The sequence below is a fragment of the Rhinoderma darwinii genome, chromosome 1, assembly GCF_050947455.1.
Source record: "Rhinoderma darwinii isolate aRhiDar2 chromosome 1, aRhiDar2.hap1, whole genome shotgun sequence".
In the NCBI taxonomy this organism is placed as follows: domain Eukaryota; kingdom Metazoa; phylum Chordata; class Amphibia; order Anura; family Rhinodermatidae; genus Rhinoderma; species Rhinoderma darwinii.
The window spans coordinates 197,538,724-197,551,532 of NC_134687.1; the positions used below are offsets into that span (position 1 = coordinate 197,538,724).

Genomic DNA, 12,809 nt, shown 5'->3' on the forward strand with positions numbered 1-12,809 from the left:
AAAGGCATTTAACTGCACAGTAAATGTTAGACAGGGAGCCAAGGGTGAGTTCTAAAAAAAAATCTGTCTCCAGAGAGGATGTGTACCCCACCAAGTGCGGTGAGCCCCAGGGGCCTTGGTTTCCCAGGTGCTAATGCTGGACCAGAGGGTGTTTATATCTACTGATTATTTATTTATACCCAATGATCTTGTTTAATACAAAGGTATTTTTATGTATCGGTAATTAAACTCTGTTAGGGGGTGACTTGTAAGAACCATTAGAACCGACTTATTCACTAATCGCTATATTTTAAATGAAAGAGTTAATAAACATTGTTGCAGAAACTGACTTCTTACCAAACTAAAGGCCTAATGTAATAGATTGTTCATTATGTTAGCATTTCCAGAAAGCATGACTTATAATAAGTAATAACATTATCTTACTTATACAAGATGCACTGTAGGAAATGTTATGCAAAAATAGCATCTACATTGGATACCGATCCAATGAAACCTTAATCTTCATAACTATATTCACATGACTAACGGTAAATGTCTTTACTGTAATATTCCAAATGGGGAAAGAAAATGTTCAGTGTTTCATTCCATTCATCATTAGAAAACTGGAATTTTAAAAGATATTTGATATTGCTAATTCCCGGGGTATTCCAGTTTTATGGAAATAATTTAATAATGCAATTAACAAGCTTTGAGTCAACTTCCTTACATACTTTGTGCTTTTAATCCTCACCTCTGCTTGCTATCAGTGAACGGGACCATTAGGCCTCATGGACCCGACTGTGCATTTGCATCCGTATACTATCCACAATTGCGGAGCAGCAATTGCGGATAGTATAGAACACATGCTATCCTTTGGGCCAATGCACACAACCTTGGTTTCCATGGTCCATGCATTGCCCAGGGCACGGACTTCAAAAAAATCATTGTAATCAATGCACATTTTGTATGCACGGTCCGTGATTGCGAACGGCCTACGGCTGGCACTCCGCTGCCCGTCTGTGCCTTAATCACGGACCGTGCACACAGATACGGCCGAGTGCATGAGGCTTTCCAGTTTAGGTCAAGAGGCTGAACACGTATACAGACTTGATACTGTGCTACAGAGTTTGCTACAATGATGGCAGTGACAGGAAAAGTTTGTTGCAGTAACACATTTTCCCAGTGTCTGTGCTGTATAAAATCCCTCTTCTCCTCCCGTGTCATGTCAAAGTAAGATTTGAGGAATGAGAGAAGGTGTTACACAGAACATACATATATTTTGCTGAAAGTAATAAGCTATTAACCTCTTGTTGCAGGCTTTCCGGTTAATTAAAGGGCTACTTATCTTATCTTAACTAGTTCGGCCTGACATTTTTACAATCTAAACCTGTACTGTGATAGTAAACTGAAGTATAATTTCATTGTCCTGGGAGCAGTCTACTAAAATGGGGGATTTGCTCATGTAGCGCTATAGCGGCGTCATATGTTAGACGATGTACATATATCTGGCATCATCTTCACAGAATAATTAGGGGATACATCTTTGGGGTAAATAATACTAATTGTATCAACTACCTTAGAACAGAATATGAAAATAATGAGAAAAAGTGTATTTTTTCCCGGTTTCTGCCTATTTGCCGCTAAATAAGACATCTTAATAAAAAAAATATATATCAGATCCAATTTGGAGAAATGAAAAAGCTTTATGCGTTCTGAAAAAAAAAATGCAAAAAATATTCAGGTAGACAAAGAAAAAAAAAGAAAAAATTAACTTTAGAATGCAGCATTCCAATATGTGAAATTTTGCTTTGGGCCCACCCTCGGTCAAACTGCCATTGACTAGAGGATATTACTGTTTCCAGTCTAAGCACTGTTCAGACTGATATATTGTAGCAAACTACCAGAAATTTGTGCAGCTGTTGCTGATGTATTTAGCCTGCTGCGTTCACATCTGTGTCAGGGCTCCGTTCCGACGTTCGATCTGAGCTTTCCGTCAGGACGGAGCCCTGACTGACACAAACGGAAATCATAGGTTTCTATCACCATTTATTTCAATGGTTTCCGTTTGTCTCCGTTGTGCAAGGGTTCCGTTGTTTTGCCGGAATGAATAACGTAGTCGCCTACCGTATTGATTCTGTCAAAACGACTGAACCCTTGCACAACTCAGGCAAACAGAAACCATTTGGACCGGATCCGCCATCATCGAAATCAATGGTGATGGAAATGGAAACCTATGGTTTCCGTTTGTGTCAGTCGGGGCTCCGTTTCGTAGGAGAAGCTCCGACGGTACGTCGGAACGGAATCCTGACCAGATGTGAACGCAGCCTAACATTGCCTACACTGGATACAATTGTATCTACTTGAGATTACACCAGCAGCTTGTGAATGTAAACTGACAGCAAACAAATATCTTTAAAATGATGAGGAATTGAAACACAAAGAGGGAGATTTATCAAGACTCGTGCAAAGGAAAAGTGGAGGAGTTGTCCATGGCAACCAATCAAGTTTCTGCTTTCAGTTAACAGAGGACCTCTGCAAAATGAAAGGTGGAATCTGATTGGCTGCTATGGGCGACTCCTCCAATTTTCCTTTGCACCAATTATGATAACTCTTCCCTAAAGTATATTAAAAAGTAGTAGAACTTTTCATTTAGCTTAATTTAAATAAAACCATAAAACCTCTTTAATGGGGTTTTCTTACTTGGCTGAACACATTAACTATATTGTATACAATATAAATTGTTTATTAACAATAAAATGATTGTTAATCAGTTATTAAAATTTCCTGCTTTTAATATACAGTAGTTGCCTTGAAATTCCACTTTTTCCCACTGTATCCAGGTTTCTCTGTCAGCTAAAACCTGAAGTTAGTAAAAGCAGCTGTCTGTCCCTCTTATAGCCACAGCAGTGACAGTTCATTCACGCAGAGTTTTTATAGAATTTACCAGCTGCATATTTATTGCTAAACTGGTATTGACTCACCAGAAATATGCGCCAGTCATATATCATTGGGGTCTGTGTGCTGTCCACTCTTGTTATCCCCATATACTGTTGATGTTACATTCATTTCATTGATCTTTTTGTGTGTTCACTGTAAGCATTAGACATTCGATCATGGATACTGCTGATTTTGATGGCATCCATTGACAATCATCTACGGGTCCCTAGCAAAGCTTCAGCTAAGGGCCAACACAGGGGAGATAAGGATCGGACAGAATATTGCCTGATCCCTTTCTTTCCCTCAGAAGAAAATGTGCAAGTTAAAGGGAACCTGATAATAGGTTGTTATTTCTAATTTTACACAAGGAATCCATGAAAGAATAATGGGGAGAAAAGCTATGAAGTGCCAGACACCTAGTTATAGACCTCCTTTAGTCACGGTAACCATGAAGGACAATTTATCTGGACACTGTCTTTGGACTGTTTTACATAATACCAATTTAAATTTTGAAAACATATTCGTATGGCAATTCCTATTCGCATTAAAGACGTTTTAAAGTTATACATAGATTAGTCTCACCGTGGGTGGGGGATGTAAAAGTGATCTAAACTTGTGCTCTACATTGCATGAGAACTCAGTGTCCAAGAGTTCGGACCATGACTGAAGGCTGCGCATGAACCCAGAGTATATACATTTAGGCCAAGATCAGGTCTCATAGAGGAAATTTCAACATTGATGTGTTTCACACACTAAGAGCGATTTTAGTGGTCTGTCATATAAGACTTATCTAGATTGCCTTTACAACAGTGCTCTGCAGGGGACGGCATTCCTTGTACAAAATGTCTGCCACAGGAAGAAGCTATACGTATTCAAGTTAGTGTGCTGTTATTTTAAATAGTGTGTGTGCGTGTGTGTGCGCGCGCGAGCGCGCGCGCGCGTGTGTGTGTGTGTGTGTGTTTGTGTGTGTGTGTGCGCGTGTGTGTGTGTGCGTGTGTCTTTAATCAAAAGAGTTTCAGCAATGTATCTAGGCCAGATGACAACACTTAGGAACTTCTTAAGAACAGCTTTTTAATTCTTTTAAAGATAAAAATGTCTTCCAGAAAATAGTAAAGCCTAGTCCCCACGCCATGTACACCATAGAACGAGCAGTCACTAAAAACCCATCAGCTTAGGCTACGACATGTGAGTTTAGTAAGGCCTATCTACTGTATGTTCCGCAAGGTGCCAGCACTTTCTGGTACTCTTATCATTTACTGAAACTGGCAACATGACAAATGTACTCTTCAAAGTGTTTTTATGAACGAGAAGTTAAGAAGTCCTGTATGGAGACATACCACAAACTACTTCAGACATGTCATAAATTCTCTTACGAAACCAATATGTCAGGTAAGTAAACACAGGCTGTACCATGTCCTTTGTACTTGATAACTAATAAAAATCGTTAAGGCTTGATTCACTGAGAACAAGACTTATACCTTTTTTTATTATTATTATTTAACATGATTGGTCAGATGATGAACCTCTCAATACTGCCGGAAAGCTTGGTTCCTAGTTTACTAAACCCATCAGCACGTATTCAGCATTTTTTTTAACCATTTTTTTGTGGTAATTTCAATGGGACTATTTAATCCGAATATAAATATATTTCTGCCAATATTTAATAACTTTAAACATATTTTGTTTTATGGCTCCAATAAAAAATTTAAGGAGATCATCAGTGTTTCTGTACCAGCCATCATGTCCCTCCCAATTTCTGCATAAGAAACTTAATGTTTGGTATGCTTTCAGCAAAGTGAAGCTTTACTTTAGATCTTCCAGTTCGATCAACCCCCTTTGACACTTTGGGTCCCCTAGAGACAAGTTAATCTCAGAAGGTCCTACTGTTGGTACCAGACAAAATCACTTGTTCTCCTCAACAATATTAACCAATCACAGAGCAGCTTTCATTTTTCTAAAGCATTATAATAAATGAAAGCTGCGCTGTGATGGGTTGCTATGGGCATCAAACATCGGTTTTGATGTTAGACAATTTTCATGAATATTCCCAATGTGAATGCTATTTTCCCTGCAGTATTGAATTAACAATTATAATTATAATACGGTATTAATTTCTATGGGAGCCGTAATCCTGAGCAGAAAGTAATGTGTGCTAAAGGTCTGTCTAAAACAGAGGGGTTCCAGTGAGGGGTAGTCCATGCTAAACTATTACATCAAAATTCCCTAAAAGGGCAAAGGTTTCCTAAAAAAATCTTTAACCCCTTTCATGCCTTTCTGCCAAAAATATCAGTAAATATAAATTTGTAATATGTATTTCTCATTCCATACCATAACTAGGCATATTATGGGTGACCACCCATGTGTCACCTGTAATGACACATTACAAGTTGTCTCCCCCTTTTTCTTAATCATATATATGAATGAATCAGCTGGATAGCATTTACAACTCAAGTGTTTTGTTTTTAATTTTGGGTGGTGTGCCCTTTAAGATGATGGTAGCGATGACATGACATGCAAAGTTTGACATATAACTTGCGCTACTTATGAACACAGAGACGCTAATGATATGTATGTTACATAAATATAAAGAAAGATTCTTGGTCTTACCTTCCACCTCCTCCTCATCACAGACATGTTTCAGGAATGAAGCCCCTCTGTCCAGAACTGCCTCATCCTCCATCCTGTAGTAGTAAAACAGAAAAAAAGAGTGCTCAGACCTCTCCTGGAATGAGCTCCTTGACAAGCCCCTACTCTTCGGCAGGTTAACCTGTGCACCGCAGTTCATATTATATGAGGAGGCCTCTCTCCTGCTTCTGGTCTCTCGAAACCCTCTCAGGTATGTCCACCTCAGAAGGCCTTGCGATTACGATGGCCAGTATAACTAAAATCCTACAGCTTTAGTGGTGATGACAGGTGTATCAAAAGCATAATCCCAGTCAGAAGACATTTATGCTTTTTTATGTTGCAATAAAATTCCTAGAACATTCAATTTTTCCCAAAATACTTGGTAGTATTCCATGGTTTCTATAGTCAGCAGAAAAAGATATGCGGAAAGCATGTCAGGTATTGTCGTCCAACACAGGCACATGCAAGAAGAAGTCTGGCTTACTCCAGTCTCTTAATACTTCTGTGCTGCAAGCTTTGTGTCACATGCTGGGATGACAGAAAGCTGACATCTGAGGATTAGGCAGAGCTGTCCCAGCTACCACAGTTGGAATAGTGTAGGACATCCATGGGCACTTTTCAAGTATTTGTCAATCACCTTTACAATTCATAGCTGTAGCTAGAAGTCACAGAGAAGACAAATGTTCTAAATCACAGAATGATACATGTGTGATGTGTAAATGTATGGCTATGGGTTTGGAGACACCTTCATAATTTCGACATCATTTCCTCTTATAATGTTATTATGGTAAATGTTCCATTCACATGTAGGTGTGATACAATAATAACTGTTGCAGATTCCTAATGCAAAGATGAGGTATTCAGATCTCTCCAACTTATAAAAGAATTACTAGTTATGTATTTCCCTAACATAATAATAAAAGATGCACCAAAAGTAAAGCTTCCATATAAGACATCAGTAACCAAAAAAGAAAAACTAGGACACTCAATTTACAACTCGCAAAAAAAATTTTGGTAAGGAAAACAAGGAAATTAGGAAAACAAATATTTGCTCTAAACAAATGGGGAGAGTTTTATAATCTAGTTATAACTAATACCTGAATCATATTCTAGGCAAAGCTGCTCAGACAACCAACATATTCCTCCACATAGCTCACATATTAGTTTTATAGGAAACCATTTGATTATTTTTACTGCCATGAAACTAACCACGATAGGGTAACTGAAGTCAAGCCAAAAAAACGACAGTAAGCATTGTATATTAATTGTCTCATTCACGGAAACACTCACTCAGCCAAGTTAGTAACGATATCCAGATAAATATGCTTGGTGTCATTCTACCCATTTATGCATTTTGGTAATGTAAACAAATTAGTCTTAGTTATATCCTAATTATTAATCAGAAGGACCCTACTGTACACTACAAAGTTATAACATAAAGGGACTTATACATAAGGGCTCATGAATACTACGGATCCCTGTGCACAGAGCCTATATGACTCCTTTAGTTTGGCTGGATCTCTCCTACCTGCTTCCCAACTTGTAGGAGCTGGTAAATATTAGGGTTAAAAATATGTGTGACTATCAATGTGGGTGTTTTGCAAAAGTACGGGTGATGATGACCTCCCCTGGGTGTAGGAGTATCTTGGGTTAATACCTTTATTGTAGTTAACCAGGGAAATTATGTAGTGGGTGGTTAGTGTGTTACACAACGGGGTTCGGCATTCTTTGTTGAGGTTGGCTGGGAGCACGTTTTTGGGGAGGTACTTAGTTTATGATGCTAAGGACTCTTACTAGTGCAAAAGTAGCCGTAATCGCGCATCTCAAGTTAAGGGGGTGGAGTCTCAGGAGACATGATAAAAAGGAGTGTGTATTGACGCCAAGTTGGTTGGGCGTACATACCACTGAGCAGCAAGGGCACTTGCCCTCCCCTTAGAGGCCGACTATTGCCTGTTCCCCTGAACGTACGGGTGGAGTAATCGCTACAAGTGGCCACCAGGGTTTCAGTCAGTAAGTGGGTGTGCAGGGCCAAGATTGACGGACAGGGAGGAAGCCGTCAAGGACGAGAGGAAGCCGACAAGCCAAGCAAGGTGAGAACCGCTGATGTTTGCGAGTATCCGATAAGCCAAGGGGGCAGGAGCCGCTGAAGACAGGTCCGAACAGGTACAACGAATCGAATAAGGGGAGAGGAAGTCACCAACTCATGCATATAGTTGCGGTTATAAAAGGCTGTTCTACACTGTAACATTTAAGTTATTGTCCCTACATGAGAATTCTTGAGTACAGAACTGTTGGTGTATTACTGGTGTTCGTGACATTCCGTACGGATTTAAAATGGCCGTGATGACACTTCTGATACCAGTGTGACCTGGACACTATAGGGCAGGTCTGTGAGTCCTGTTACCCGAGACCTTGTGCTGAGAGCCCCCATTACATACTGTTTGATTTATGAACTGCAGTGCCACATTTTACTAAATATGTTGCAGACTCCATCAGCACCATCACAGCAAAAATGTTATAAAAACGCAGTGATACTATTACTACATGACCCCAAGCAGTGTACTAACAGCACTCATTGCACTCATCTGTTTTGCTGTGCATTCCTTAGGGTATGTTCACACACCGAGTTCTACCTGAACTCTCTGCATTCCATACATCTGAATGGGGTTATTTCTGTACTCAAATGAATGGGACAGTCACAGAAATTTGTGCAACAAATCTGCCCTGTGTGAACTTATCTTAACCCCTTAATGACCAGGTCAATTTGCGCATTAATGACCAAGGATTATATTTTGTTTTCTCACGGTCGCATTCCAAGAGTCCTAACTTTTTTTTATTCCCTCGACATGGCCGTATAAGGCCCCATGCACACGTACATATTTTTTTTCCTCCCGTAAATACTGGCGTAAATACGGGTCCATTGTCACACGTATTTGACCCGTATTCCACCAGTATTTACGGACCCGTGCCCGTAAAAATGGGTCCGGTGTCACCAGTAGTCCACCCGTATTTATGGACCCGTTTTCTCTGCACTAATCGGCAGGCCCTTCTCTCTATCAGGATAGAGAGAAGGGGCAGCCCTTTCGGGCAGAGTTTCCGCAGCGTTTGAAATTTAAAAAAAGTTCATACGTACCTCGGCCGTTGTCTTGGTGATGCATCCCTCTTTTGTCATCCAGTCCGACCTCCCTGGATGACGCGGCAGTCCATGTGACCGCTGCAGCCTGTGATTGGCCTGTGATCAGCTGCAGCGGTCACATGGGATGAAACGTCATCCCGGGAGGCCGGACTGGAGGAAGAAGAAGAGTTCTGGGTAAGTTAACTTTTAATACTATTAACTCCAGCGGTAGTCACTGTTTTGGGTGCTGAAAGAGTTACTGCCGATCAGTTAACTCCTTCAGCACCCTGGACAGTGACTATCCCCTGACGTCGCCTAGCAACACTCCCATAATTACGGGTGCACACATGTAGCCACCTGTAATTACGGGAGCCCCATAGACTTCTATGGGCTGCCCGTGCCGTTATTACGGCCTGAAATAGGACATGTTCTATATTTTTCAACGGCACGGGCACCTTTCCGTAAGCATACGGGAAGGTACCCGTGGCCAATAGAAGTCTATGGGCCCGTATTTACGTTCGTGTGCATGAGGCCTCAGGGCTTGTTTTTTTGCGGGACCATTTTTGGATGCATATAATATATTGATTAACTTTTATTAACTTTATTTTGGGAGAGAATTGAAAATAAGCAGCTATTCCAGCATTAATTTTCACGCTATAAATGTACGCTGTTTACTATGCAGCGTAAATAACATGTCACCTTTATTCTATGGATCGGCACGATAACGGGGATACCAAATATGTATAGTTTTAATATGTTTGCACAATAAAAACCCTTTTAGAGAAAAATTACTTGTTTTTGCATCGCCGCTTTCCAAGAGCCGTAACTTTTTCATTTTTCCGTCAATGTGGCCGTATGTGGGCTTGATTTTTGCGGGCCAATGTGTAGTTTTCATTAGTACTATTTTGGGGGTGCATAGGACTTAATTAAATTAATTAAATTAAATTCATTGTTATTTTATTTTTTATGGGGGGAATGGGAGAAAAGAAAGAATTTTGCTGTTGTTTGTTGCGTTTTTTTTGGACGCCGTTCATCCGTCGGTTTAATTAAAGTGTTAATTTTATTGTTTGAGTTGGTACGATCACGGGAATACCATATGTGTGCATGTGTTATTTGTTTTGACACATTTACTAAATAAAACCACTTTTTTTATTTTTTTTTGTCCCACCAGGAGACTTCACAATGTGATCTGCTGATCGCTTATATAATGCTTTGGTAAACTTAGTATACCAAAGCATTTTTGACTGTCAGTGTAAAACTGACAGGCAATCTATTAGGCCATGCCTCTGGCAGTTGCTAAAGGCAGACCTGGGGGCCTTTGTTAGGCCCCCACCTGCCATGGAAACCCAACGGCGCCCCGCAATTTCTTTGCGGGGGCGCCGATGGAGTGGCAGAGGGAGCTCCCTCCCTCTGTCAAACACATTAGATGACGCTGTCGCTATTGACAGAGGCATCTAATGGGTTAAACTGCAGGAATCGGAGCGCGGTAGTAATAAAAGTCGTGCTCCTGACGCTGATTGCGTGGGTAGACTGGCAAATATATCCGTCCTTTTGCGGGAACTAGCACCTACACAGGACGTATATATCCGTCCTTCGTCGTTAAGAGGTTAAAACTACTCCGCTACAAAAAGTACCTGACACAAATTTTTATATCTAGAAACTTCCTTCCTGGTGACATTCAGAGGTTTTTTCTGATGTTACACAATGCCATACTATAATTACAGTTCTTGTATCAATATTTATGTGCCAGCCCTATCTGTGCCACTTCCTTTCATGCGATGTAATCTCTCCACAACACTATTGTTAAATTAGATTTAATGTCACAGAAAACTCAAACATTGCAGATTTACATAAGATGCCACACTGACAAATGACAGCTTGTGAACACACTAAACCATTTTAACCTTGAACTAGAGGAACAGTTACAGGGGTTGTACAGTTAGTATAGAAGATGGATCTACAGTCTGGGTGGTCCATTGACTACCCTGCCACGTAATTAGACATAAGCAAGAAAGATAAGGGTTTGATTACATCATTGTAATTGGACAAGATAAAGCAGTACAATGTATGCAGATCCCATACAGAATGTTATCATATACAACACACATTTGTTCATTTAAAGAGGATCTGTCACTAGTTTATTAATTCCCTATCTCCTAATTAATCTAATAGGCGCTATGATGCTGATAACTACAGTGTCATTTTTTTCAAAAAAGTTTATTATTTGCAAAGTTCTGTGAATTTTTCTAAATATGCTAATTTGGCTATACTTGCCAAATGGGATGTGGCTTTCTTTTCTCTCTGGACAGTGTTTTCTGTATGACGCTGTCCAATCAGCATACAGCTTCTCCCCCTTCCCTGCCCAGCAACACAGTCTGATCATATAGTATACAGCTGCCATTCCCGACCGTATTTTCAACAGGTGATATCTCCGGATATCTGTTGCCATATGAAAGATGAGAATCTCATCTTTCATATGCCACAACTGTTCTAGGTGGTCCACAGCCCGAGATATGGCTGTTTGAAGTGACCCCCCTTCCCTCCAGCCTCAGTCTCTCACACTGTGTGAAGCAGCTTCATGCTGATAGGACAGCGTCAGGGGCTGTGAGGTAGCTCCACCTCAGGAGAATCGCTGCTGTTGACACCCACTTGTCTAGTGTAGCCTCAGTCTCTCATACTGTGTGAAGCAGCTTCATGCTGATAGGACAGCATCAGAGGCTGTGAGGTAGCTCCACCTCAGGAGAATCGATGGTGTTGACACCCACTTGTCTAGTGTAGCCTCAGTCTCTCACACTGTGTGAAGCAGCTTCATGCTGATAGAACAGCGTCAGAGGCTGTGAGGTAGCTCTACCTCAGGAGAATCGCTGCTGTTGACACCCACTTGTCTAGTGTAGCCTCAGTCTCTCATACTGTGTGAAGCAGCTTCATGCTGATAGGACAGCGTCAGAGGCTGTGAGGTAGCTCCACCTCAGGAGAATCGCTGCTGTTGACACCCACTTGTCTAGTGTAGCCTCAGTCTCTCACATTGTGTGAAGCAGCTTCATGCTGATAGGACAGCGTCAGAGGCTGTCAGGTAGCTCCACCTCAGGAGAATCGCTGCTGTTGACACCCACTTGTCTAGTGTAGCCTCAGTCTCTCATACTGTGTGAAGCAGCTTCATTAACTAACAACTAATAAGTACTAGATCCCAAATGGAAACCAAGCGTGATGACTGCCCATTTACTCACTTTTCAGTCCTTCTGAGGAGTCTGTAGTAGACAGTAGATTTCTATATATAGAAATGTATTTGACCATTTTAATAACTTTGGCCCTTACATAGTCTTTGATGTTAACGTACTATAAAATAAAATAGTTTCCAAATACCTGTAAGTTACAATTTTTAAAACTAAACTTTTAATTAAGCCCATATAAAATGGAATTTCAAGATTAGTATATTTAATACTTTTTTATTGTATAACATACACAGCAAGCCGTACTCATAGTGATGAATACAGGGTATTGTGTTTCCTTTCATTCACAGCAGGGTTAATTAGGTCCGTTTGGGATTACACAGTGGTGTTCTAACTATCCCTTCAGCCTATTACTTCAACATCACTGGTAATAACAATCCAGGCCCCCATTCTGAAAAGAACAACCATATTATAACTGGAACCTATCGCTATTGCTGAGACTGTTCTCCTAACTTATATCTCCTACACGTTTCGCCAGATTGTGTTAGCTGGCTCCGCCCCTTCTGAAGGCTTGGTCGTCGGACATCCAATCAAACGAGAGCACTACTACGTCATTGTACTTTCATTAATCTCACGTCCTCACTTGACTCCTCAGTGGGCGGGATTTTAATTGTCATCACAGGGATTTCTTCAGCATTACCCCTTTTGGCTCATTGCTCCTATCAATCATGGTGTGAATTACCTACGTTTTTGTCCTCATTCTAACAGGACAAAAACTTAGGTGATTCGCTCCATGATTGATAGGCGCAATGAGCTAATAGGGGTAATGGTGAAGAAATCCCTGTGATGGCACTTAAAATCCTGCCCACTGAGAAGGCAAGAGAGGATGTGAGATTAATGAGAGTACAATGACGTACTAGTGCTCTCGTTTGATTGGATGTCCAATGACCGAGCCCCTAGAAGGGGCGGAAACCAGCTAACAT

The 12,809-nt window shown here is 40.8% G+C and overlaps 1 protein-coding gene across 5 annotated transcripts in view; it reads right to left on the minus strand.

The window, feature by feature from the left end:
• SLC4A4 (solute carrier family 4 member 4) overlaps window positions 1-12,809 on the minus strand; it is a 238,071-nt gene that overhangs the window by 172,472 nt on the left and 52,790 nt on the right. For all 5 annotated transcript variants that reach the window (XM_075860692.1, XM_075860695.1, XM_075860697.1 and 2 more), the window contains one exon: window positions 5,524-5,597. In XM_075860692.1, coding sequence (XP_075716807.1) covers window positions 5,524-5,596 — 73 coding nt within the window. In that variant the 5' untranslated portion in view covers window position 5,597. The remainder of the gene's footprint in view (window positions 1-5,523; window positions 5,598-12,809) is intronic.